Raw genomic sequence first — 26,855 nt, 5'->3', positions numbered from 1 at the left:
CCAGTCCAAATATCTTTTCAGCACTGCTCTCATGCCGCTAGAGTTGAGACCTGAAAGAATGGGGGCTAACTTTTCCTGAAATAGAAAACAGCTTTGCAGGTCACTTTTGTTCGAACATTCAATAACTGGTGAACAGAAAGGCAAGGATTATACGTGCATCACTTCATAAGGTACGAGTATTAGTTTTTTGTTTCCCCGGATAATTCAATGGGAAGCTACAGCATAAGATACATGACTTGTTTTAAAGCATTTAGGGAGTTCTAACAAGATATTCATATTCAACCAACTTTTACATGTTTGAAGAACATCCTTAACCCAGATGCATTTTTTAGTTGTTAGGAAAGTGAACCCTAACTTATCAGCTTTCAGTAAATATTTTTGTCAAGCACCGTAGACATTTACACCGCTAGGCAGCAAGAACATGTACATTTGTTTATACCCTACCCCATCAGCTAGAGAATCCAGCATTGATCGTGCAGGTCTATCTATTCGCCCATATTGTCTGTGTGGATTGCGGACATCCTCCTCCTAAACCACAATCCAGGGAACAAGATTTGCCAACAATCACTAATTTGGAACAATATCATGGTTTTTTTTTTGTTGAGAAAACACCATCAATAGGAAAAAAGCTTAGAAAGATCAACATGATACCTGTATTATACTCTGAATTTAAGGAATAATTAAACCACAACAATAGACCTCCATATTTATAAGAACTAAATGACAGCAGTTAGATCAATCAATGGAGGCCGGGACTAAAAAAGAAGCAAGTATAATCGAAGAAAAGCCCAAGACAGATGCGCTATGGTCCCGGAAGATACACTTCAATCATCGAACAGGGACAAAAATCTCCGGTTAGGCGCCTCAGTCATTGTGCCATCATGTGAAGCAGCTTCATATCAGTCTTAGTTCATATTCACCAGCCATTGTAATGTATCTTACCCATGGAAGAGCCTGGTAGCCACTTTTTTCAATAATCTTCAAATAACGAACCTACAGAAACAATGGTTTTATATTATGATGGCTCGATCAATTAAACCCAAGAAAGTTAATGCTTGTCAAAACAACAAAGTCCGCATGCAAGACAGCTACAGAGTATGATCAAACTGCATGCCAAACAGCTATAGGGTAAGATCAAAACACCGAGACTTGGAAAGCCCCATCCAAGTTGCATGGGATGTATAATTTTAAATGTATCTCTTATCTGCTGTAAGCCAGTCTCCAACAAAACTAATTAATGCATAGGAGTATTTTGTACGTCCATGCAAATTTCAGCAAAATTTACATAAGAAATCAACTGAATTTACTTCACTCGCATGTGAATACACTTGCAAGCACACTTGGGGAGTCTCAAACGAGGCTCACCTGTATTCCTGAGACGGTAAAATAGGGAATCTCAAATTTGACACGAATTGGAGCTTTTCTCTCAGGCAATGGCTCTTCAGCTGTTATGCTAGGGAAAGTAAACTCAGCTCTCAACATGTATTCCTGAGACGTGAAGAAAAACAAAATAGGCAAAGAGGAATTAGACGGTATGAGATCGTGACGGTTGAAAAAGCTTCTAGCTGGCACATTATCTGCACTCAGTAGTAGCATGTCACGCAAGCCCAATGCTTAATTATAGAGACATGATATCCAAATTAATTTGGATTAACTCTTACCTTACCACCTGGAAAAGATTTTATTTTCCAGACCAATGCATCATTTTCAGGTGCATAAGTTGACGATCCCATTGATGTCCGAATATTTGGATTAGTAGCATCAGATGGCACAGGCAACTCAATCTCAACATTGGTAGCAGTGCTGGAAATTCACATAATCTCATGAGTGAACTCACTGGTATTTTACAGACAATAATGAACATATCCTTTCTTCAGAAGAGAGAAAGAGAGAGACTCCATGCCAAACACTGTACTTTTTTTTTAATGGATAATTCTCTCCTAGACAAAAAATTAAATCAGATGTACACGAGAAAAAAGGAAAATCATAATATACCTACGCTCCTTAAATTGGCTTCGAGCTTTTACTGTCATTTCCATACGGCTTCTAGAATGTCGCTCAACTTGAGCTTCTACCCATATGAGAGGCTTGACCTGAAAGCAAGAATTATTGCTCTAGGCTCTGACTCGTATGCAAAATGGCAAGCGATAATGCCCCGGCCCATATTTTATTTCCACAGCCATTTTTCGTAGAATGCCAACAATACCCTTCTCTAATCAAAGTGATTATATCATTAAATTTTCATGGCTCCACCACACTCCTTACCATTGCCATCTCTGACTTGTTACTGTTTAAAATCTTATGCACAAGTTTTTCCGTTCTCTTTGGCTCTGGAATATTTACTGATATTTATTCAACATATATAACAACAAACAAGAAGCTTATTTGTTTTGACGAACGTGAAGATTTTTGACAGTAAGTCTCCCCTCTTCTAATTTTGTTTACCTTTTGTCGTAGACTTCAAATTTTCTCTTCAAATCGACTTCAATTTTTAAACCAATACAATAGTATACATGGATAAACACACTCTCACACACACCTAATAAAACTTCTGAATGGAGTGTTCTTATCAGTGAGGAGGTTTTATTTCACTGAGTAAATCACAAACGGATTTGGGGATTAATTGTCCCTGCTGCAAAAACATGCGAACAAATCTAATTTTTGTGCACGTGTTTCCTTTGGGGGAAGCTAATTTCGACAGTATTAACAGTAGAATTTAAACCATTTTGTAACTCTTTTTTTAGTTCTTGATTTTTTTTATTTCATTTGGGGAATTAATTTTTACGGTAATTAACATGAATTTTTCTTTTTTTTTTTTTGGGGTGGGGGTGGGGGTGAGTGAAGCTAATTTATGCTGTATTAAAATGTTATATTTAAATCCTTTCGTAATCTCTTGTTTCTGTTTCTTTTTAGTTTCTGTTTCCCTTCTTACTTGGCTTCTTGGGAATTTGGAACTAAGAGGAGATCGGTGGAGGTGACAACGAATTCAGTAGGGTCCATTAGACTTGGTGACATAATAACATTTGACTAGCGAGAGTATTTTGGTAATTCTGTAAAAATGGCAGTGGAAGTAAGAATTAGACTGTGGCATTATCACTTCCCATGCAAAATGCACAGAACAGTAGAAGCATAACTAAATACATATACACTTAATATCAACAGGAAACCAAACCTGAGTGCTGAGTCTGTATGTCATGAGATCAAACGACCCATCAGGCGGTATAAAGGATATGGTCCGGTCATTTTCAAATCGGGCCAAACGCACACACCTAAATAAAAAGGTTGCATAAACAGATTAAAAGACATAGTTTGGTAGATCCATAAATACATAAACCAAAACTATTCTACTCACGAAACTTATTACACATAGGTCAGAAAATCAGAAAAATGGATTGCATACTGATGGAACTTTATGTCGTCTAGATCAATAGCTTTTCCCTTGGTAGCTCTTCCTTGCGCCTCCAGCAATACTCTATCATTCAGTCCAAGCTTGCACTCTGGCATACCACTACCAGACAGAAACATTAACACTTCATAACTATGATATTATGATCAGCTGAAAGTAGCAATCTGAAGACCAAGAACTTCACAGGGAGGCAATTTTTCTATCCAAATAGATGTATATCAATCACTTAAAAACGACTCAATTTGTAGCCTTGTACACAGAAAATACAGGAAAGCTGATGTGAGGAAACTAAAGAAAGAATTACAAGGCCACAAGTATGGAAAAGAGCAAAGGAACTTGGCTGAGAAGTTGAAGCCATCATCATTACTAGTTATGAGAAGAGCATATGCATGTAGACCTAAAACAGGCCCAGCCTACTCAGTCAACTAAGTCTATGCAACAGATCAATTCCCATAAGCATATCGAAACCACGGATAGAGGGAAAAAAGAACCTTCACTGCCCGTCAACCAAGATTGAAAGAAAGGATTACAATCTCATTGATAAATGTGTGGAAAAGACAAATGGCCATTGCTGAGATTTATCAGTAGAAGATGGGCATAATTAATATTGAAAAAGAGGAAAAAGAAAAACTTTTACTCAAGACTAAGTATTCTGCACCCTAATTTAACCACAAGCCAAAATGTACCAAGCAACTTAAGGAAAAGTCCTATTCACAAGCACCTAAACAATTGGTAAATGTACTAGAATACAAGTTTGTGTAAATTTGGTTAAAGAGAGAAGTTCAGAGCACAAAATATGAATCACAAACAAGTCACAGTTTCAAGAAGGAGTGAGAAGAGGTACTAATGAGATTTTCTTAAAAGCTCAAGCTAAATCCCCTGCCTGGAACCAGGGGCAAAGAAAAACAGGTTCAAGCATTTGCCTCAATAAGCAAACTGAAATCCCCACAAAAACACCTTTTGAAACCAACATATTTTAAAATCAATTTGCAATCACAACAAAATCTCATTAATTTTATTCTGAAATGTTAACACTGCATAATTGCAGTAGAGAACATACCTCAAATAAGTGCGCATCTTTAATGCCCCAACAACATCTGACCTAACTATTTGTCCGTTGCTGTTAACTAGTATATTAACACTTTCCACAACATCTAAAAATACCTGAACCAACAAAATACATCACTAGGATCTCCAAAGAAGAAAATGTGAGAAGAAATGAATCAACCAAATGAAAATACTGACCTCATTCTTCTTATATCTTATCCCTTCGCTGCGCCAAGAAACTGCGTTTGTTACTGCCATGGGAGGTCTCTGAGTAACTTCCATTCTGTAGGCATCGGTCTTTATAAACTCACTGAGAATCTTTGCTTCAGTATATTGAGGATAACCAAAGTCCATTATTTCATCAAGTAACTCATACTGTAAATGGCAAAAAATATCAATGCATAACAAACAAAAAATATGCTATGGTGATATTCACATTAAAGCCGCCAAATCCAAAAGTCAAGTGAAAAGAACCTCTTACCACCACAACAAAATTATCTCTAAGTGATTCCTCTTCTAACTCCTCAAAATAATGCTTAAATACCTGTGTTCAAAGTACTTTATTAGCATAAACCTATAAAACCACTAATGCTATCTCAAACTCATATGATGAAAGCATAGATCTTTAATTACCACTGGCTCTTACATCAACTACACGATGTAGAAACAGAAGAAGGCTGGCAGCATTACAATTCTGCCGTGAAGCGGTCATCAGATACACATTGTTGTGCTGTATATACATATAGGTCACACCATCATCATAAACAACAGGATCTTGAGACTGTGGGTCACCCTATAGCAGATTAAAGCACCAAACTTATCGTCAGTACCTAATATAGGGCCAGCATAGTCTACTCATAAACAAAATGAAACAAAAATATGTGACAAAAGCAGATCAATCAACCTCAGCCCAAACAAGCTTGAAGTTTTACTAACTATTGGATTTGACTTGAACTTGGCACAATAAGCATAATACTCAAACTGCACGTATAGATAAATCAAGGACAAACTCAAATAAGATTGATTTGTCAACTGATCAAACAAGATTTAGTGCTTGTTAACCTTTTGAACCATGCTTGATTCATATTCAAATCAAGATAAAAACCTGAAACTGACATTTAAATGAGTCAAGCCACTTGAGCTTTGGCTCATAAAGAGCTTGTCTGAGCTCCAAACTCAGCTAATGATCAAGCAAAGCCAAAACCAACATTTTAGTGTTCAGGCTCAATTAGTCATGTTAATTTACCGTATAGCATACAAAATAAGCAAACTTTAACTCCAGCAACATAGAATCCAAACTAAGTACTTATTCTCTAGCTGAATTTAAACAACCCCGAACAGCGTGGATTTTCTTCCAACCCTCTCATTCTATCAATCCTAATTCTAAAATCCTCATCTGCTTAGGCAACAAAAAAAAAAAAAAAAAAAATCAACCCTTTTGACCCAATAAACCCACAAAACAAAAATCCTCTCCTTCGTGAATTATTCATGAAAACAATAACAACGAAGAGTAAGAGGGCCCGCATTGATTCATCACAAAATGAAGGTCAATAAAGTAGTCTAACTTGATCCTGCCGGCTTTAGTTTCAAGATTAATAGTCAACTAACTAAAATGAATGATCAATCGAATCAAATTCTTTATGCCAATTTGATTAGCAAAAATATGTTCACCGAAAGTGAAAAGAAAGAAGAAGGGAAAATTAGAGAAAAGGAAAAAAAAAAAACAGTTATAGTACCTCTTTTTTCAGATGAGCTTGTGAAGCAGCGATTCAGCTTTGGGCGGCGGAGACGTCGCCACCGGTAGTCCCGCCACACAAAGAAACCCGGCCTTTAATGTCTAGTAGGGAACAGCGCCGACGCTTGCCCCCGCCATTTTATTTAATTTCGTTTAAAATTCTTCTCTTCTTTGGCGTATATATATTACGTATGTTTTTATTTATTTCTACTCTGCGAAAATGTAATATAGGCCATATAAATTCGATTGGAATTTCAGATCGGCGGCGGGGATGGCAGAGGAGAGAGGAGAGAGAAAGAGGTTTGATGAGATTCTGGAAGAAAATGTTAGTGGTGGGGGCGACTTTGTAATTCTAGAGATAGTCGGAGGGGTGATTTTTCGGAGTAAATATTTTTCTATCTGCTAGTAATTTGCACGGTTGCGGCCCCTTGCCCAAGTTGCAACGGCCAAAAGCTAAACGAAACGACAACGTCAGGCTCTTAATGCCACGTTTAGCTCAGAGTGATTATACTGTCATCCCACAGTAGCACATCCGCTCTAATTTCTAACAGCGACTAGTTGTGGGAGCTACACGCCTGATTTCCACCATTTTCATTGCTTCTTAGTACTTTGTCTTTTCTTTTGTGACGAAAAGTTTAGGATTCTTTTTGTGACGAAAAGTTTAGATTATCATGAGATTTTATGAATTTTCTGCTGTATTTTTAATTTTTTATTATTATATTATTTTTTGAAACTGCTGTATTTTATTTTTTACTCAATTAATAAGTTATTGGATCTTAAGGAAACAAAAAAGAACTAAAACATGATATTTATGTAGGAGAAATAGCAATATAATAAAAAGTGGGACAGAGTGTGGGACAGAAGATCCATTGTGCTTTTCTTGGCTCAGCCTGATAGAATTTATAAGATTTCTTCTGATAAGCTGGAGGTGTCCAAAGTTATCCCTTTACTTCCAATAGTTATTCACTCAAGAGTGACCACCAGCCTTTGGGTTGGTGGCTACTACCAATACATTAAGGCTTAGTTTTGTCACAATTAAATGTGGTATTGCTTAAAAAATCCAAGCAAGCGCACCCATCTGATTCGCGTGGTGTTTAGTCCCCTCCCATAGTATAGAAAAGGAAGCATCCATTCCACACAAAAAAAAAAAAAAAAAAAATTTCCACTCAAGAGTATTACTCCCTCTACAATATTCAACCTTATCCTTTTGAATTTATTTATTTTTGGCTATACATAATAAAGTTTTCAGTCAGGAAAGAGTTCTTTACAAGATTCAGGAAATTGCAAGATCTGAAAAAGATCGAATTTAGGTTCTGTTTCTTTCTTTTCATCTTTCAGTTACTTGGAGAACAAACAAAGGAAGCGCTAATGACAGCAGTCCCAGGCAATGTACCTTCACAGCATTTGTTCCATAATATTTGTAGCATTTTGGCTTTCCTTGCTCTGTAAATAAACCCTTGTTTATAAACCTTAGCACTAGCAAGCCTTGTTCATCAGAATGGACTGGAGACACTTTTAATCCATGATATAGAGTTAATAATACTTGGAGAGGAGATGAGATGATTCGGAGATTGTGAAGCGCATTAATATTGGTCAGGCTACAGGACATTTATGGACAGGACTGACTTCAACGAGGAAAAAAAAGACCTCAAATATCTCTTTGTATGTGCACAGGTACTACATTTCCTAGACAAAGAGTTGTTACCTCAAAACAATACGTTAATCCAATGGAAATGAAACATTTCACACTCGGGGAAAATAAAAACCTATATATATATATATATGCAGAGCAGAATTGTGTATGATCACAACCTGATCTGAAAAGTTTATCTGTTCGGACCGATAGAAAGTGCCTTTTTGTTTTACCTCGTTCCTTCTTTTTTTATTTGTTTTCAAATTGAGCTCTTCATCGCCCGTTGAACACTCCACTGAAAACCTGACTGTTTCCCCCAAGTGATGCTTCCCATTCGACTGATGAAACTCTAATCTGTGAGAGTGCCACTACCACCTCTCGCATCTCCGGCCTGTTAATAGCATCTCCACTTAGACACCATTGCGAAATTTCTGCCATCTGCAATTAATGTATTAATACTTCAACATTGATAAGCTTTCAACCTGGATCGATAGGAAGATTTAGGTGTTGGTTATTTGTACGTTTTTTTTTTTTTTTGCCTTCAAGTGTAAGTGTGAAGTCTGTAGCTGCATTCCATTAGGAACACCGCAACTTGCAGATTGCTACAAGAAGTTTACAATTTTATTAGACCTACCTTGTATACATCTTCCATAGGGTAGCTGCCTCTTAGATTACCATCAACTATGGATTCCAGGGCACTCTCTGGATCTTCATCTTCAAAAGCGCTGTTAAGCTGAGAAAGCAGCAACGCAACACAAAATCTTAATTAGAGAATCCGTGCGGTACTAATATGATAAAGTAGATGCATGTCGATTATGGCCACGTATTCCATAGAGGAGGAAGAGGGAAAGCAATGCATCCTCATGTGCATTATGGCACATTTCTCCTCTCAATGCCTCTCTGCCTAAGTTGTCAACGTTTCTGGTTTTAGTTTTCCATCTTGGACCTCAAAATCATACCATATTTTGCATTTTTCTGCGGAATAGTTGACTTACAATGGTTATGAGAGACTTCATCTTCTGAGGCTCCATATTATCACGGAAAAGTGCACGTTTACCAGTTATTAGCTCTGCCAGAACAACTCCAAATGCAAAAACATCTGTTTTCGTCGTCACCTGTAGCTCTTTCACCGACCTGTGAAACACGGAGTGTAAGAGTCAAATCACCCAAAAACATCTATCTTGTACATGTTGGTGTGGTGTGATTTGGGTAGACACGAGACAGAAGCATTTAGTGCGAACCATTGTAGACAGAAGCATTTAGTGAGACTTGAGAGAGTATTTACACTATAGAGACAATTTGACTCATGTTTATCATCAGTGCTTACTCTGGGGGAAGGTATCCTGGAGTTCCAACCAGGCGGGTTGCCATCAACTCATCTTCATTAGTTCTGCCAACAAGCTTCACCAATCCAAAATCAGCAACCTACAAGAGCAAATCTTAGGATAGAACATCAGCTTAGAACCTTAAGATATTCCTGCACTATATTTGGATGGCACTAATTATACGGGTGCAGATGTGAGAAACAAAATCCACGCTACACAGGTTTTCTGCACGGGTGTGAATTGTTATTATATACCTTTGCTCTGAGCGTTTCATCAAGTAGAATGTTGCTGGTCTTTATATCGCGGTGCACATATCTGGCTTTGGTATGATCATGGATATATTCAATACCCCTTGCAGCATCAAGTGCAATCTGTGTTCTTGCAGTCCAAGAGAGAGGCTGATGACCTGAAAAACATTGCTTTAGATAAGGAAGATCTTGATTTGAAGACCATCAGAATGCAAAATGTATGCTTCTTGATTTTCAAGATTTCTAGATTGTCCTTCCCGATAATCCTGCTGGAATTGGGTAGAAAGTGATAGCTATGAGCCTTGTTGATATATATGTTAAAAATTTACTATCCCTGCAGGATGAAAATTTACTTTAGTAATAATGCCCACCTGTTATTATAGTTTTATGCACAGTCTAATTTTAGGAGAATTCCAGTTTCAGATGATTGTCTTATTAAGATGTCTTTAAATAATTATTTTTAATTCCTTGGAGCTGATGGGAACTTTGCTTTTATCCTATATAAATCTCTGATAATGGTACTCTCTGTACATGTATTAAGCATTTCTTTCACTTTGCAGAAAAATCTGGCATCAGACGGAGCATCTATTTATAGTCAATGACTCCGATTTTATGATCTGCATTCCTAATATATGTCAACAGGTATCATCATTTGAAATCCAGAAGATTTTAGAGCTTAATAAGATTCGGAATGCAATAACGAATAATAAGCTCCTTTTGCCGGATTACCTTTCAATAATGGATCATGAAGATGTTCACTGAGAGAACCGTTTGGGATGTATTCATAAACTAAGTAGAGGTGGTCATCTCCGCTGGCATACCCCAACAGCTCCACCTTTATTTAGGACTTGGAACCGTAAATACTGGAACCTCCTTCATATACCAATAATAAAACTAACTTGGAGATGATTCTTACCGCATTTATATGGTGTATCTTGCATAGAACTTTGAGCTCTGCCAGGAATTCTTTGGACTTACTTGATCTCATCTTCTTTACTGCAACTTCCTGAATTGTCAGTGGAGTAAACTGGTCTTACTTTTCAAACATCCGAAAGTAGTCGAACTAATTGCATAAAGGAGGTAAACAGAATGCTGAGGCTACAGCAAACTTACCTGCTTTCCCATTATCCCAAGATATACACTCCCGTATCCACCCTCCCCAATTTTTCTGGATTCATCAAAGTTTCCAGTAGCCTCTGCAATCTCCTCTAGAGTGTATACAACTGGCTTCTCGGATTCAATAGCTGTGATATCTGTATATTTACGAACCTTTAATTGAGTTAGTCCCCTCATAGTACAATTTGAAACAACAAACAGATATAGAAGTCTTAGTGCTGTCAAGTTTAGTTTCTCTCATCACCTTCCGAGTTTCCTTTGCTCTGGAAATGCTTATGTAACGAATAAGATTTATTGCTAGTTATAGATTTAGAGAACATTTTAGGATCCTCCCCACTGTTTCTCTGGGGTCTCTTCCTCCTCAGAAGGATTACAAGCAACGTGCATACTGAGAGCATTGTCACAACGGCCAGTATGCTAACCGCTATTTTCCACTCGCGCTTCTTTTGGGAATCTGCATATCATTCCCAGGAAAGAACATATCAAGGAGTCGTCATCATAACTACAATAACATGACAAGTGTGATTTGAAAATTGAGAATAACCTCTAGTTATATTCTCTTATCCATGTAATTGTTTGTTTTCTAAAGGTTGTGTTTTTCCTCAGTATTCAATGCTGGCCGGCTTGTAAGAAAGGAGAAATTTTCTTTTGATATGCTGAAGTTAGGACAATGCTATTCTACCAAAAAATGTGCAATTATCCAGATTACGTGCCTGATGCATGAAGGTATTCCAATCCTAAAAGATTGTCTGACTAACGGCAAATTACCCCAAGAAATATATGTGAGACAGGATTAGTACTCGCGAACTCATTCAGCAAGTGAAATTTGCAGTTAGCATGTTTGTTTAGAAAAGCTAAAGAGCCTTTGCAGCACTGCGATCTACTATTACACATGATTTATGATGTTCAGACGAGATTCTGATATGCGTTTTTTTTTTTTGGGGTCTAATTTGACTTATTTTCGAGGCCTTAATAAAAATGATTAGTCTGCCACATGATCTAAGACAGGTTTCTCCTTTAGTTACCATAACGTGGGTTTAATTGCAGAGCAATCAAATTGTTACCGCAATCAGAATAGCTGGTCTTAACAAAGATTTACTCACCTTTCTTTATGGGAGAAACTCCACTTTTCTCCATGGGCACGTACAACAACCAACCGATATCAAGATATGATGGATTTGCTGCCAGATATGTATTCAAGCTCTGTATGCCATCGACATCTGAAGCAAGTAAATCTGCAATACTTGATAAGGTATCAAGAGGTTGGACTGTATAAGTTACCACAATCTGAGAGTCACTTTCTACACATCCACACAAGAGATGCATGGTGGCATTCAGTCCTGCAGTGTAGTTTTCTTCTCCGCCAACTTTCCAAGCCTGCCCACTATAAATCTGATTAGAGACATTTGCAAAGGTGTCGTTTCTTTGCAAAGTATAGTCAGTATCATAGAAGTACCCATCAGTGCCATTAACATTTTTGCAAGAACAAGGTACAGTTACAAGGTAGTCATTTCTGTTGTTGTCAGTGATCGGCCTGATTTGTGACGTATTCACCGAGTAATAAGAAGCGATCTGCTCTTTTTTAAAGCCATTGTGCTGGTAAAGGTAAGAATTGCACGTCTTGATGCTGTTAGAGCAGGCAAAAGGATATATACGACTAATCTGAGTTGGGTATGCAGAAGTTCCCATAAACAGCACGCAGAGAGGGAGGAGAAAACCAAGGTAACCACATTTCCTGGTGCCAGAAGCCATAAGCAGCCTTGGCTGAGGTTTGTCTTGTGAAAGGAAGGAATTATTATGACAGAATCGCTATGTAGAAATTTCGAGGTTAACTACTTCCATTTGTCATTATCTGCTTGAAGCTATTACACGGATTGAATACGTTTTGGTTCATCTTTGAAATGAAAATCAACACATCACCTACAAGTTCCAATAAAAAAAAAAAAAACGATTGGGATATTGCAGCCTGTAAATATCTTATTGTAGCTAACGAAGTCTCTACCAATAAACAATTGCTTCAAGCTTTTGCTAGCAATGAAACCTTTGCCGATCTTTACAATGAACTACTTATTAGCTTATGTATGTTCCTTTTTGGGTAGGTATGAGCTTATGTATGTTCATGTGAAAGTCCAAGCAAGTATTACAATCACAAAGAAAGAACAGCAAGAAATAGATCATCCCAGGATCTATCTATCTCTCTTGCGTAATTGGAAATTCAAATGTATCCGGCGATACAATTATTTTGCTGCCTAACTCGGAACCAGATGCTTGTTATAGCTGTCTTCGAAGCTTTTTGAGGCATGCCTTCTTCAAAAGAAGTAGATTCGACTAATCACTTTGAGAGCACCCACTAAGCACAGCCTTATTACTCGTGAATAAAAATAATCGTCCTTAATTGGATGCTTAATGAAAAACAAAGAAGGTATTTTGTATACTTGTTATAGCTGTGCCGGCCAAGAAAACCATATACTAAAAGGACAAAGAGCAACTATTTCTTTTGTTTTTTTGGTAGAAAAAGAGCAACTATTCAAGATCCTAGCCCCATTCCAAATAACTGTGGCAGAATCTATAGAAATAAGCTAAACGTTGTGATTGTATTGGATCTTTGCGATGATGATTGATGAGAGGAAACAGATATCCTCTTTTAATATTCGATTAAGATGTGATTAGCAGATTTTTGCAAGTCAGTTGGCGCCATTGACTTCAAAGTTGACTTTCTGTACGTAACAAATACTTGTACCTGGTCATATGGGAACTGCGCTTTAAAAAACCTTCTCCTGTATAAACAAGCATCGCACGATATTATTCTATGATTTTGCGTGCAAGTATCGAGTTTCTTGATTTTGATTTATCTGATTCTCAGCTACAATAGTGAATCGTAGAAAGACGTTAGGCAAAAGACAGAGAGTATGATATTTGTCAATCACTCCGTCTTTTTCCATCTTTTTTTTTTTTTCAAGTTTATGAATTAGTGTGGGAGCGGATGTCCTAGAAGCATTTGACAAGGTCATTCAAAAAGTTATATAACTCGGCTCACACAAACACCCCACGGTTCCTACTCCCCCACAAATTTTTTGGAAGGACTAAGCAAAGAAAAAGAAAATTAAAAAGCTCTGGCATGCAACTCGTCGCCTTCCAATAGAAGAGACGGGAACATTTATTCATAAAAACAGGGAAGGAGGAAAGTTGGGGGGGGGGGGTGGTGGGGGTGGAAAAAAAAAAAAGAAGAACGAAAAGGCACGTAAATGATGACAAAGTCAATTTGGATTGCATTTTTCAGAAAAAGATTCATTTTGCTACATAAGTTTTCTAATGTATTGTGACGAGATTAAAAATTAAATAATTGAAAAAACATGTTTAAAACAATAGAAAAAAATTTCCCCAAATAATTGGCGTTACGTACATGTTGCACAATCGCTTCTCTTCATTATGTTGCCCCAAGACTTCACTTCATTATTTTGCGCCAATTTTTTTTTTTAACTTTATTTTTGTTTTCATTTTTTTTTCTGGCTTAAACGGCAGAATTTGACTAATTTAAAGCACGTCACCTGGTTAGTGAAGCGAGGAATGATCCTGAACCGGAACGGTCCTGTGCAACCTTCCCAACCCACCGTCTCAGGATTCTCAACATACGCCGACGTTTCTCAAGCATGTGATGTGGCCTGAACACCTTAACAAGGTTCGTTCCAGAAATTAATCTAAAATTGCATCATATCAAAACGCATAATGACGCAGTCCATGACTTCTTCGCCTCCATCTTTTTGAGAATAATATGTCATGACATGCAAGATTTTCCTGTTCAGCCAACTCGATTGACAAATCATTTCTTTCTTCTCTTTTTATGGAATCATTTGCTACTACAAAGAGACAATAAAACGAACAAACTTGCAGGATGATGTCTTGAACGAGGTTTGCTAGGCATTACTGCTATAGGAAAGAATGACATATTTTAATGGCAAATGTTGCAGTTCAAGCCTGCCAATTTGCTGGGCGCTTACAGCATTACACCATCTCCGATCTCATTGATGACTTTCTCCACCTTAACTAAAATATCTGCTGACAACATAGAATCAGCTAAGATATTAGTAATCTAGATGCAATATGTCTAGACAAAAAAAGAGAAGCTGGTTGCTTCTCAAGATATTCAATTTGCTGCTTCAAAGATTTTTGGCAATTGGCAGTATTAGTATTCAGCTATGATCATCTAGATGAGGCCACACTCATTCAACATATAAATGTTAGAATGACACAGAAGACAGATCAAAAACAACAAGCCAGGATTGCTCCAGCATGTAACTGAAATTGAAATATGCACCTACCGATGCATAAACATAAACCATCACATCTCAGGAAAGAGGATGAGCAATATCTGACAAATAAGTGTACCTTGAAAGGAAGAATCTTCCAGATATCTCTGCAGCAATTGCATATTTAAAGGATAAACGTTAAGCCAGTGTTTGAATCTCTTAATAATTAACACTATATCACAACCCTTGACGTTGAATCAATTGGTCATATGAGAAAAAGAACAAGAATGTACCGCAATTTGGGCCTTAAGGTCATTTTCCTCAGGTAATGCTGCTAGCACTGCATCTGAAATGTCAATTGGTAATTGGTTCGTAAGTCGATGAGAAGCAATAGATTACGTAATATGGTTTATAGTGGACAATTACTTTTTTCAGCTGCAGGGCAACAGTTCCTTAGGAATGATGTGAAACTGGGAGGAAAATCAACAGGAAAATCTTCAACTTCAGGATTATGTATGGCTTCTTGGTCATTTGAATGTTTATCGACTATGCAGTTCAAGCTTGCTAGCCCCTGATGGTTCATAGCTTCAGCAGTAGTTATATTCCATCCTCAGTCTGAAACTACTAGTAACAGAAGTTGTAAGCCTACAATCTTCCTCAGTTACCCTCGAAGTGATACTTGTGTCAGCAAAAGTTGTATGCCTCCAATCTTCCTCAGCCCTGAAAGTACCCAAAGCTAGTTACTGGCTGTCAGAAATTTTAGTTCAATACTTTCCTTTAGTTCTATATGTGTCTAATTAGGAACAGAAAGCCATGCCTACCTATATGGAAGTCCAATCGGAGGGATAAACTCAGATTGCGATGATAGCTCAGAATTGTATTTCAAACCTTGAAGCTTATCTGGAGCATTATACAAGGTCTCCTGGATTCAACATTAACCATAATCTCAGTTATTAGAAAAGCAAAAGTGACACGAGTCAATTCAGGTTTTGATGCAAAAAGTTCTACAGATACACTCTTGATACGAGTCAATTCAGATTTTGACGCGAGTCAACTCAGCTTTTGATACAAAAAATTCTGCAGATACCCCCAAGAGTGTAGTAAGTTATATAATCAGGCCATGTAATCATTGGTAGTTATTGGTGTACCTTCAGAACATCAATGAACGCTTCTGCTTCATAAATTGTTAAAAACCGTAAGGTGAATTTCTGGACCTGCAGGACAAAAAAAAAAAAGGAGGTAACTCCCAGGTTTTATATTGATTGTCAGGACGCTTATCAGAAAGTACTACAGACCCAAGGAAAACCTACAGCAATTTCGAGTAATGACCAATATGCTACCATATTAACAGTTTGGAGTAAAACCAACATAAGTTACATCATGAGTACAACTCATGATATGATCAGTTTTTCAGCCAAAATCTGGGACGTAGTATACTTTTGGGAATTACTCATTATCTTTGTCAAATTTAAAGGGCTATAGTGAAGCACTATAAGCATGAGCTTCCACCATAGACTTCTGCAATAAATGCAAACTGCATTCCTTGTTCAGTATAATGTTTCAGTTAATTCACATTACCTTCTTTTATATTTTTTCCAAACGAGAAAAAAAAAAGAATGTTACATTACTCCCTCGTAAGTTTCCCCAGCTATTTGTCTCTAAGCTTGGATAGTTACTCGAGGTGACTGGAGAAAATATCTTAGTCCCCATTTTTGTTCTAAACTTTTAGGCTTTATTATAAAGTTATTCGGTGAAAAAACTGATGTAGTTACAATCTCCCAAGATTGAGGAACTTGCCTGTCCTAAACAATCATTGTAGCTCACAAAAATAGCTCGGCTTCCTCTTGCAGGAAATCCAGATACACATGACACCTGAGGCCATGTAAAATGCAGCTGCAAAACTCGATGCTCTTCCTGTAATAAAAATAGAGCAAGATAAAAACCTTTGAACCACAATATTCTCCTAATATGAAATAAACAGTGAGGGAAAAAAAAAAGAAAAAAATGCTTAAGATTTTAGCAAAAATAAACTCTCAATAAATGATAAATTTAGAATAAGCGGGAAAGCTTCTAAGATAATTTGAGCAATTAAAACTTGTGCAGGTCCAACTGATTATGCTCATTCTAAAATTCCCTCTCAGATAGGCTAACACTCAAAGCAAAATCAACGAGGGGTGGGGGAGAGAGATCAGAGTGAAGACAGGATGGCATTTTTCTCTTCATGTAACTAAAGAGGACTCAAATTTTCTGACTCTGACATTATTTGCTCTTTTCATACCTCATATTTACATCTATATCTTGTAATTGAGGATAAATTGCCAGATGCTTGCGTGTCGAAACAATTAATTGCGTAATATGTGACTATATTACACAATTCACAAAAACAGTTTTAATAGTACGGTACTAAATTCAACAGAAGTTTAAATTTCCAGCAAATGAATATGCACACACACTCAAACAGGAATTTAAATTCTCAGCTAAAACAAACAGAAATATAGTACTAATCCAGTAGAAATTTCAATTGTCAGCTAAACAAAGACACGCACAAACATACTGCTAAGTTCAACCAAAATTTGAATTTCCTGCTCATGAGAACGCAAATTAAATCCATAAAATTTGAACTCTCAGCCAAGACACACACAAATAAATTCAACAGAGATTTAAATTTTCAGCTTAAAATGCATAGGTATAAAAATACTAAATTCAACATAAACTTGAATTTCCAGCTTGAAGAATACAGAGTACTAATTTCTACCGATTCAGATATTTCCGCTGTATTCTTACCGCAATCACATATTTATTATTCGAAAGCAGAGAAAAGGAGATGATCGTGAGGATGACTTACGAGGACTTTGCCATGGACAGAGAGATTGAGGATAGCATCATCGGAACTACCGATGAGCTTGAGACAGGCAGTTCCAACAGCGGTGGCTGCGGAGGAAGAGGAAGATGTGGAAAACCAAACCCCGCCTTTTCGGATTTTCCTCGAGGTATTGGAGCGAGGTACGAGTAGAGGTTGATGATGAGCCGCCGCCGAGGAGACGGACGAAATAGGAGGAAAATGTACGAAGCGCGCGTATTGAACCTGCCATTGCTCTAGGATTGGATTCATCGCCATCGCTTTATCGTTCGAGGAACTATCAATTGGAACCGGTGATCCCGCCATTTTTTGAAATTTCAGATGCGTTTTATTATGCCTTCTCTGTGGTAGTTTGGTGTTAGGGACTCCCTTTAAATGCAAACACTTGATAGTTTACAATGCGGCCCAAATTTTGGTACACATCTTATCAATCCAAGAATTTGTAACATATACCAAACTTTAAACTATATGTTGTACAACTTAAATTTTTGCTCCCTTCAAATAGTTTGTCACAAGGTTACGTGGTGAATATTGGCATATTTACCCTTAAAAAAAAATGAATTTGCTATCAAGCGATTTCCGGACTATGGGTTGACAGGCTCAAAAAATAAGATCCAAGTCCGACAATATAAAACAAATGAATCAATTGATGTGTTTGGATAAGGTATTATTTGGAATAATTACTGTAGCATTTTTTGTGATGTGATGTATGTGAGATAAAAGGGTAATTGGGAAGATAAAAAGTTGTATTGGAAATTATAATGGTGATGTCAGTAAATATAGTTGACGAAATAATCTACTGTCCAATATATACACTAATACAATAAATAAAGGGATAATTTCAAAAACCTCCCATGAGGTTTCATGAAATATCACCTAACTCCCTTAAGTTTTTAAATTCTCACTTAGCACCCTTGAAATGATAGTGGGACCATATACCAATATCAAAGGTGAAGAATTGTCAATAATACCCTCATATTTAAATTTTTTAAACTTGTTTTTCTTTCTCTAAATTTCTTACTTTTCTTTAACAATGTCTATAAATACATACATTATATATATATATATATATATATAATTGAATTGCAAATGTCAATGAAATATAGGATTTAATCAATGAAATATTCAGTGCATTTGGAGAAGAATAGCTGTAAGTTCTTTTTTTTCTCTTTTATGTGTTTCACAGCTATATTTATCTATTTATTCATTTATTTGTTCCTATTCATGTAGAGCGCAAGAGAAAAGAAGTAATTGAAACTCCGGACTCAGCGATTTTTTCAAATTTTGACTTTTTCTTTTTATAATAAAATTTTCATCTTTCATACCCATAAAAAAGTCTGTCTATTTTGAGTAAATTCTCTATTGCTCAAATGTATAAGTTTTACGTGCTAATTGCTTTCCATTCTATGAAAGATTTTATTTGTAGAAATGGTTTAGAGAATAGTATTTATTTTTACTGTCTCTCTCTACTATAGAAGTAACTATTGGTTGTAACATAAATTCTTATCAACTTTCATCCCCTCACTTTTAATATGGTTCTAATTTAGTACTTTTTTTCTTGGTTTGTAAAAGTTTCATTTTTTGTTCTTTTTTTTTATAGCCTAAGGGTATTAAGCGCACTAAAATACTCTCTCTCCTCAAACATGAATTTTTTAATATTACTTTTGGTTAGAAGGGCTCACTATGTTACCAAAATATCAATTCAATGGATGCTAAATGAGATTTTGAAAACCTCAAGAGAGGTAAGTGATATTTAATGAAATCTCAAGAGAGGTTTCTGAAATTATCCCATAAATAAATGTAAACTATAGGAACAGTGACTTGCAAATAAGTAGTAACTTTGAACACAAACACAAATACAGTGTTACCACAACTTTTAATACAAACATGAATATAAGAGATTATTTGAAATAATTAGTATAACACTTTTTATAATGTGATGTATATAAGATAAAAAGATGATTGAGAAGATAAAAAAAATATGTTCAAAATTATATTTATGATACAAACAAATAATTTTGAACCAAATAATGACCATCCAAACTTGCGTGTTGACCCCGCAATTGCTAGTGACCATTCCAGAGAGCACCCGGTCTCTTCTTGGAAGTAGCTTCTTGTACACACCCAATTTTGGAATGCTCAAAAATTTTCATGCGGAGGAAAGTGATTAGGATTGAAAATAGTCGGTAACTGCAATAAAAATATATTTCGGCTTTCAATGATACTCATTTCCTAGATTTCAGCCTTTGGGATTTCAACAATAAAAGAACTTGACGCAAAAAGGAAAACTCCTTCTCAAGTTTCTAGTGTGTTTCAATTCATCTAAACAAATACTGCTGCAATTCGAAGGAACTGAACACAGCTGAAAGAAACAGCTAGCAGAAACAGTATAAACTAAGGATTTAAGCTGGAGATTCATTCTGCTCAACGAAAAAATGCCCCCGCAAGACCCTTACAACTCCGGCTACAGGAAACTCGAACACTTTTAAGCACGGAAAACAAAAGGGATGGTTGATGCTAGTATTCGCTGAAAACCTTCTTTTGCATGCTGTACATCTTGCCCTTCCAAATGACTTCTCACTGAGCATCTTCTAAGCCTTTCAGCTAATAAGTACTCTTAGTGGCTTCACAATTAACTAAAACAAAGGCACCATTATAATTTCTGGGAACCTAAAAATGCACGATCAGTTTCTCTTGTCATTTGACCCATGGAAGTGATAGCTTTAAGAGGAACAAACTCCCAACTTCAAAAATGCTTCCAAAGCCACAGCTAATCTGAAGAGCAGTAGCAATCACGGCAGCAAGGCTAAGAACCTCAAACGGGGCTCTGTTCTTGACCTCTTTGACTGTCTGCGGACACGAGTCTGTGATCCAAAAGTAACTCAAACCATTCTCAGGGTTCCCTAACATTTTCCAACCAAAGAAGTTGGGCAATCAGCTCAATGATGATTTGAAAATGACAAGCAATTGGTTAAGCCACATTTATATGTGATATATAATGTTTAAGAATCTGTTATTAACATGGAAAACCTATAGCAATCCATACTAAACAGGAAAGCTTTTAAATGTTCATCTTTACTGATCGAAAGCTAGCCAAAGGGACTAAACCACGGGAGAGTGGTTTTCACAGTAGCATCTACTTAGTGACAGAGGCCTTGGATAAAATGAAGCCTTGCTAAATAAACCATACACGAGAAATACTTTTTTTTCTGCACAAGTATGCATAACATGCCAAGAATGAATAATTAAGAAAAATAGAACTGCAATTATACAGACCTCCCTTATCGTGATCAAAACGTTCCCATGACCTGTTTGGGAAAATCCCATGTGTCACATAAGCACTTATTTTTGAGGCTCCATGTTTGGCCAACACTTTCTGTTAAAACATACAGGAATCAAAGGTTACATATGCAAATCAAAATACCATGGAGAAAAACTCAGAATAACCAAGTCAGTGTGAAAAAAAAAAAAGAAAATTCTACAAGTTGAGTAGGAACATAATTTTATCTGCCAAGAGTTGTGCTTGGGCTTTCTAGATAGTTTAACCTGAAATGGAGCTCACAAGCAGAGAAGCAGAGTTCAATCAATTTCTGAAATTCTGAAGCTAATACAATGCTGAATAGTTTCCACGATTTCTTGACATAATACATCAGAAGAGGTAGCACAATTTTTTTTTTTAAAAAAAGGGTCATGATGAACGTCCTACAATCGTAAACAAACTCCATGTACAGGAAACAACAAAAGTTTATGAAATATGGAACAATAAGACACAAACGAAATCATTTTCTTGTTTAGTCAAAATTGTTAAAGGCAAAAATTCAATCTGATTATATTTAAAAGCATTATCTACTTTCTTACCTGGCACTCTATCAAAGTGCCACCAGATTGCACGAGATCATCTACTATCACAACATGACGTCCATTAGGTTCTCCCTCCTTAAGCCGCACAATTCTCTGGTCACCTTCCCTGACTTTAGCACAAATAATCTGACAAACAACGTGCAACATTTCATGCCAATGTATAGCAAGTCTATCACACATGCACCGCCTTGTGAAGTAAAGAACTAGGAGATTAGACAACAATGGTTCACCATACAGAAAAGATGATGATTCTTGTTATGCAGCTAAGGAAAAAGGAATTCAAATTAAGCTAAAGGCTAGGAAAATGGACCAGCAATTATCATCCTCATATTATCGACATATTCCATGCATCAGCATGGTTGTTAGGATCAATACCGTAGGGAAATGCTGTAGCTGCTTGTGAAATCGTTTCCATGCACCATCATCAGGAAAGGCTATGGATATCTAGATGGAGAAAAGCATGTAAACAAGCAATCATTAGATACAAAAACTACCCAAGTACATAACATTATCCTCAGACGCATACTACCACAGGTTTTACAAAAGAAGTTGCAATTTCTACTTTGTGATGACTGCAATAGTGAAAGCTAAAAGGTCAGTGACAAAGAAGCAGTTCAACAGTCAAAAAGAAAAGAAAAGGGGAAAAAAACTAAGAGCAAGTCTTCCTGGTGATTGATTTCCACTAAATGCTTCTCAAAGCCATAGCCTTTCTACAATAGAAAGCCAAGAGAAATGACAGATAGAGAGAAAGGAAAATAGCCTTACATTGTCAGAGTCAGGAAGCTGCTGAAGCCTCTTTAAGAGCAACGGTATTGCACTTTCAAAGCAAGGCAAAATATTGTCCCCGAAGTAAAATCTTTCCTGACATCAAATGATCAGACAAAAATCATCTTAGAAAAGGACACAGAACCTTCTTAACACAGAAATCCAACGGTTAACTTTCATGCAAAGTTTAAACAAGTAGAATTTGGGAATCCACCTGCAAGGCATGTATATCAAAGATTACTAAACTCGTGGGTCCTCCTTTTGAGATAGGAATGTTTGATAAAATCCTAGCAAGCGTGAAAGCTGTAGCAACATCCCCTTCCTCCTCCATACGCTCTGAGGTGCCAGTTGGGAAAAAAGGAAGCACAAGCGTGAATGAGGAGACAAAGAGCTTTGGAAGTGCATAGATGACAGACAGTTGCTCAAAAATTACTCCAGGAGAACTAAAAGAAGCAAGGAAAGCAACGTGCTGTCCACGAATGCCGTGAGCATTCGATATGAATAAGTTGGGGAATCCATCTTCAAACGTCCTGAGTTATTCAGATTTGGACAACGTATGTAACGCACATATAGCAACATCTTAGGTTGCAATTAAGAATACAACAAGTTAATCATCAGCAGAGAAATCCAACAAAGAAAGTTGAAAAGAAAAATCTCTAATTAATCACATCAATTGTTTCAACAGAGCTATAAAGACTCAAACGTGACAACAAATATACCTATTACCAAAACAATAATATCAAAACAAGTTAAAACTAAAATTAATGACACATTCTGAGCCATAATATTAATACTTCTACAAGACAATAGTACGGAAATGATAAAAGATCACCTCCAGGTGATGCCACGAAGCTCAATGGCGTCAGATTCGGCGGCAATTCGCTCAGCAAGAGCCTTCATTTCCGCGCAATAAAACAAGCATACTCTCTTCGAAGTCTTAACAGCTGAATCTAAAGAAGTCATTCCTAAAGGAGTTGTAGCCGGAGGCTTTAGAATAATGTGAATGGGGTCGCCCCCGGTGCCGGAGACGCAATCCACGGTCCACTTATTATTGTCCAAGCTTTTGAGCTCGCATCGGGTGAGTGATTTACAGTTTTTGGACGGAAGCAAGAGAGTGGGTTTGGAACTTGGGAATTTGGTTGGGGTAGCCGAAACTCCGGAGAATTTTGGCGGTGGAAGGGCGGTGGAAGCGGACATTTGAGAAAGGCGTTTGCTGTGGGAGAGTTGGCCTCCTGAGGGTTGGTAATTGGGTGTCCTGCACTGCGTGCGATTCGGAATTTCGGAGGAGCTGATGATTCTCTGCTTTGACTAAAAATGGGAGATGACGTATCGGTAGGACTGTCAATGGGGCTGGGCCAGCCCGAGCTCGGCTCGCTCGGCCCGACAGAAAGCCCAATAGCCCGATCATTTAGTGAGCTATCCTGGACCTAAAAATTAGGCTCGAATTAAATGTGAGCCGAGTTTGAGCATTATTAGACTCAAATCTGATATAGGCCCGGCCCTTTAATTACCTATATATATAATATTTATATTTTGATATTATGTATAATTATATATCCAAATATATTATTACTAACTACTAAATATACATAAATTACAAAACATAAAAATACATCTAAAAATTCTTTCATGAGCTTTTTGAGAGCCAATATTGGTAATGCATAACTAAATCTCTAATTTTTCTTATTGGTTGAGTAAATTTTTGTATTGGCATAATATTGGTTGATTTTTTTTGTCTACAAACACAAAAATCATCAAGCATATTTGGATTTCAATCACAAGATTATAAAAAAATTTCAACTTTTAAAGATGTATTGGCTTATGATCGCATGTTTTATTACTATTTTTCATGCATTTTGAATGGATTAAATATAAATATTGTTGAAAATTTTTTGGTTTATATACGTTTTAAGAACTATTATTTGTTCATGTTTAGTTTTAATATTATAGTATTGTAAATGTTAAATTAGTTTTACAACTTAATAGTTATAGTAATTATATTAAGAAAATTAAGGAGTAATAAGTGAGTTTGGGCTAAACCCGATTAAAGCTCACAACCCGAATATTATGTGAGATGAGTATGAGTTTCATATTTACGAACCCGAAACTCATAGCCCGAAGCCAAAAAATGATTCAAATTAAATGAGCTGAGTTTGAGCTCATCAAAGCCCGGTTCATTAAGCCCGATTGACAGGCCTAGTATCCGGTTGACTAATAATCTTTGCTTTTTCCCTCAAAACATAAAACGATGAAATGTGCAGTTAAGACTTGAAGCATAATTTAATAATAATAATAATAATAATGACAATAATAATAAAAGCTTCTAAAAAGTAAAAACAAAAGTAATTTGCCAACCATCTTTTTTGTCCCTTGTGTATCACATTCCAAACAGTACTATAGCAATTTTTCTCGCAAGAAAAAAAAATTCCAAACAATAACTGAAATTTGGATGGGCGTAATCAATGTTTTAAAAACCGGACCGTTAATTGAACCGGTGAAGTGAAAGGGTCGAGGTTCAACCGGTCGGACCGGTTCAACCTCGGTTCAATGAATTTTTTAAAAAATAATTTATATAAATATATATATGTACAAAATAAGACATGTAATGGACTAATTTAATATTTTATATGATGAAAAGTTTACTATTTTTTAATAACTTGGATTTTTAAAAATAAATTTTTTAAATTATAAGTTAAAACAAATAAATTTCATCTCAATTTCAATTATATCTAAATTCAACCCCAAAATATCACAATATTTTGAAATTATACAAAATTCATGTCTCTGAGAATTTAGATATTATGAACTTAAATTTTAATTTACGTTTTGGGATTTAGAGATTGCAATTTAAAAAAGAAAATTTGGAGTTCGAAGGAAGTCAAGAAAATCGAAAATAGAAATGTAAACTCAATAAAAAAACAAAAAATAAGATAAAAGTGAGTGGTTGTGGCATTAAATAATTTGGGTTAAAAAAAATTCTTTTTTAACTTTTTTCAATTTAATGGACAAAAACAAAATTAAAAGATGGAAGAAAACATCAATAAATTAAAAATAAAGAGGTTTGATTAAAAAGGGAGTGACAAAAGAAAAGAGGATAGAGAGAGAGAGAGAGTTGAAAATTAAAAAGAAAGAGCCATGAGGGGATGAGATTTTGTAAGAAAAATGGAAAAAAGAAATATGAGTGTTTGCTTTATATAAATAAGTTATCAAAAAAAACTAATAAGATGTGATGGTGCAACGGTTAATACATTGGTCTTTTATTACAAAGGTCTTGGGTTCGAATCTTGATAGCTGCATTTTGCAAAAAAAAAAAAAAAAAAAAAAAAGGAAAGCTGAAAATCGAAAAACCGCCGGTTCAATCCGGTTCGGTGGTTTTCACGGTTCAACCGGTCTTTGACCGGTTTTCTAGCAAAGTCAACAATGTCATTGAACCGGACCGGTGCCATGGCCGGTTCGCGGTTCAACCGGTCGAACCGTCCGGTCCGGTCCAGTTTTCAAAACATTGGGCGTAATATGCATAATGCATATATACATGGATATCCTAATAGTATAAAAGAGCGAATGATCTTAGGAACAGTGATTTTGGTCCCTCATTGGCACCTTAAGTGTGTGGGTAGTTTTGTAATTTTGGAACATGGGTGGTGTGGTTATTGTGTGCTGCTTTGAGGAGTTTATGGCTGGCATTTGTTGTTGGGTTGGCTTTTGATGGTGGTGCCCTTATATACCGATCCTGCCCTTGGTTCACCTATTTGAGAATAGTGAATTTGGTCCCCTATTGGCACCTTCCGTGTGTGGCCAATTGTGGAATTGCACAGCAACATTTGGTCATCATCCTAGGCTGGTGCTGGACAATTGCATGGTTGTGAATGATCATTGTATCTGGACAATTGGCACCTTCTGTGTGTGGCCATCTGTGGAATAGCATAGAAACATTTGGTCATCCTAGGCTGGTGCTGGACAGGATAATTCAAAAATATGCATATATTAATCATGTAGTGCGATGCAACTGGCCATTTGGTCCAGTGGTCATCACCATTAAAGGTGATGCTGGAGGTCAGGGGTTCAATCGCTACCTCTCACAAATTTGCCACAATTTGTGGCGGTTTTAATTGACCTTCATTGATGGAGTCTGTACTCACATCGAACCCCCTCCCCTTCCCCTTAGACTAGGCTAGATTAGGTTATAGGACATCTATCGTTGCGACAAAAAAAAAAAATCATGCACTTTATTCATGAGTTCCAGCAAAACTAACAAACTAACCCCATTGGAGAAATAATGGCTCTGTTTTGATTGTAAATTATTTGAGATATTTTTACTGTAGTACTTTTTGTGATGTAATGTATATGAGATAAAAAAATAATTAAAAATATAAAAAAATGTATTGAAAATTGTAATGATGATGTAAGCAAATAAATTTTGACAAATAATCCTCAATCCAAACAGACCCAATGTCTAGGCAACCTCGCGCGAGCACATCAACTAGTATTTGAATTAAGTGCTAATCTCAATTTGAGTAGTTTGTGGCTGACAAAGAAAGTGTAAGAGGATATTCGAACTAAAATTGTTGCTAAATGTTAACATTTCATCTTTTCCAAGTGAACTTCAATGGGC

At 36.4% G+C, this 26,855-nt stretch overlaps 3 protein-coding genes and 1 pseudogene across 3 annotated transcripts; all 4 read right to left on the bottom strand.

Annotated features, from left to right (window-relative positions):
* Positions 1–618: 618 nt before the first annotated feature.
* On the bottom strand, positions 619–7,797 carry LOC113752754 (annotated as a pseudogene).
* Positions 7,798–8,094: 297 nt separating this feature from the next.
* On the bottom strand, positions 8,095–12,262 carry LOC113752753 (lysM domain receptor-like kinase 3). The gene is made up of 10 exons (XM_027296821.1): positions 11,614–12,262; positions 10,755–10,964; positions 10,508–10,647; positions 10,311–10,400; positions 10,124–10,229; positions 9,401–9,552; positions 9,149–9,246; positions 8,817–8,955; positions 8,456–8,554; positions 8,095–8,259 (listed from the first exon to the last, which is right to left on the bottom strand). Exons 1-10 carry the CDS (start codon positions 12,260–12,262, stop codon positions 8,095–8,097), a joined length of 1,848 nt encoding a protein of 615 aa, XP_027152622.1.
* Positions 12,263–14,308: 2,046 nt separating this feature from the next.
* Positions 14,309–17,923, bottom strand: LOC113752752 (protein POOR HOMOLOGOUS SYNAPSIS 1). Its single transcript, XM_027296820.1, has 9 exons — positions 17,603–17,923; positions 16,555–16,671; positions 15,906–15,971; positions 15,579–15,679; positions 15,390–15,477; positions 15,184–15,358; positions 15,051–15,103; positions 14,897–14,924; positions 14,309–14,563 (listed from the first exon to the last, which is right to left on the bottom strand). Exons 1-9 carry the CDS (start codon positions 17,921–17,923, stop codon positions 14,505–14,507), a joined length of 1,008 nt encoding a protein of 335 aa, XP_027152621.1. The 3' UTR covers positions 14,309–14,504.
* Positions 17,924–19,804: 1,881 nt separating this feature from the next.
* LOC113754358 (ribose-phosphate pyrophosphokinase 4-like) lies at positions 19,805–23,521 on the bottom strand. The gene is made up of 7 exons (XM_027298748.1): positions 23,076–23,521; positions 22,458–22,773; positions 22,244–22,339; positions 21,854–21,922; positions 21,476–21,604; positions 20,894–20,993; positions 19,805–20,520 (listed from the first exon to the last, which is right to left on the bottom strand). The coding sequence occupies exons 1-7, from the start codon at positions 23,438–23,440 to the stop codon at positions 20,315–20,317; spliced, it is 1,281 nt and encodes a 426-aa protein (XP_027154549.1). The 5' UTR covers positions 23,441–23,521; the 3' UTR covers positions 19,805–20,314.
* Between the last annotated feature and the right edge of the window lie 3,334 nt (positions 23,522–26,855).

Source organism: Coffea eugenioides, chromosome 11 (genome assembly GCF_003713205.1).
Source record: "Coffea eugenioides isolate CCC68of chromosome 11, Ceug_1.0, whole genome shotgun sequence".
Lineage (NCBI taxonomy): Eukaryota > Viridiplantae > Streptophyta > Magnoliopsida > Gentianales > Rubiaceae > Coffea > Coffea eugenioides.
The sequence above is the reverse complement of the archived record's forward strand: the minus strand, read 5'-3'. Positions and strand labels throughout refer to the sequence as shown.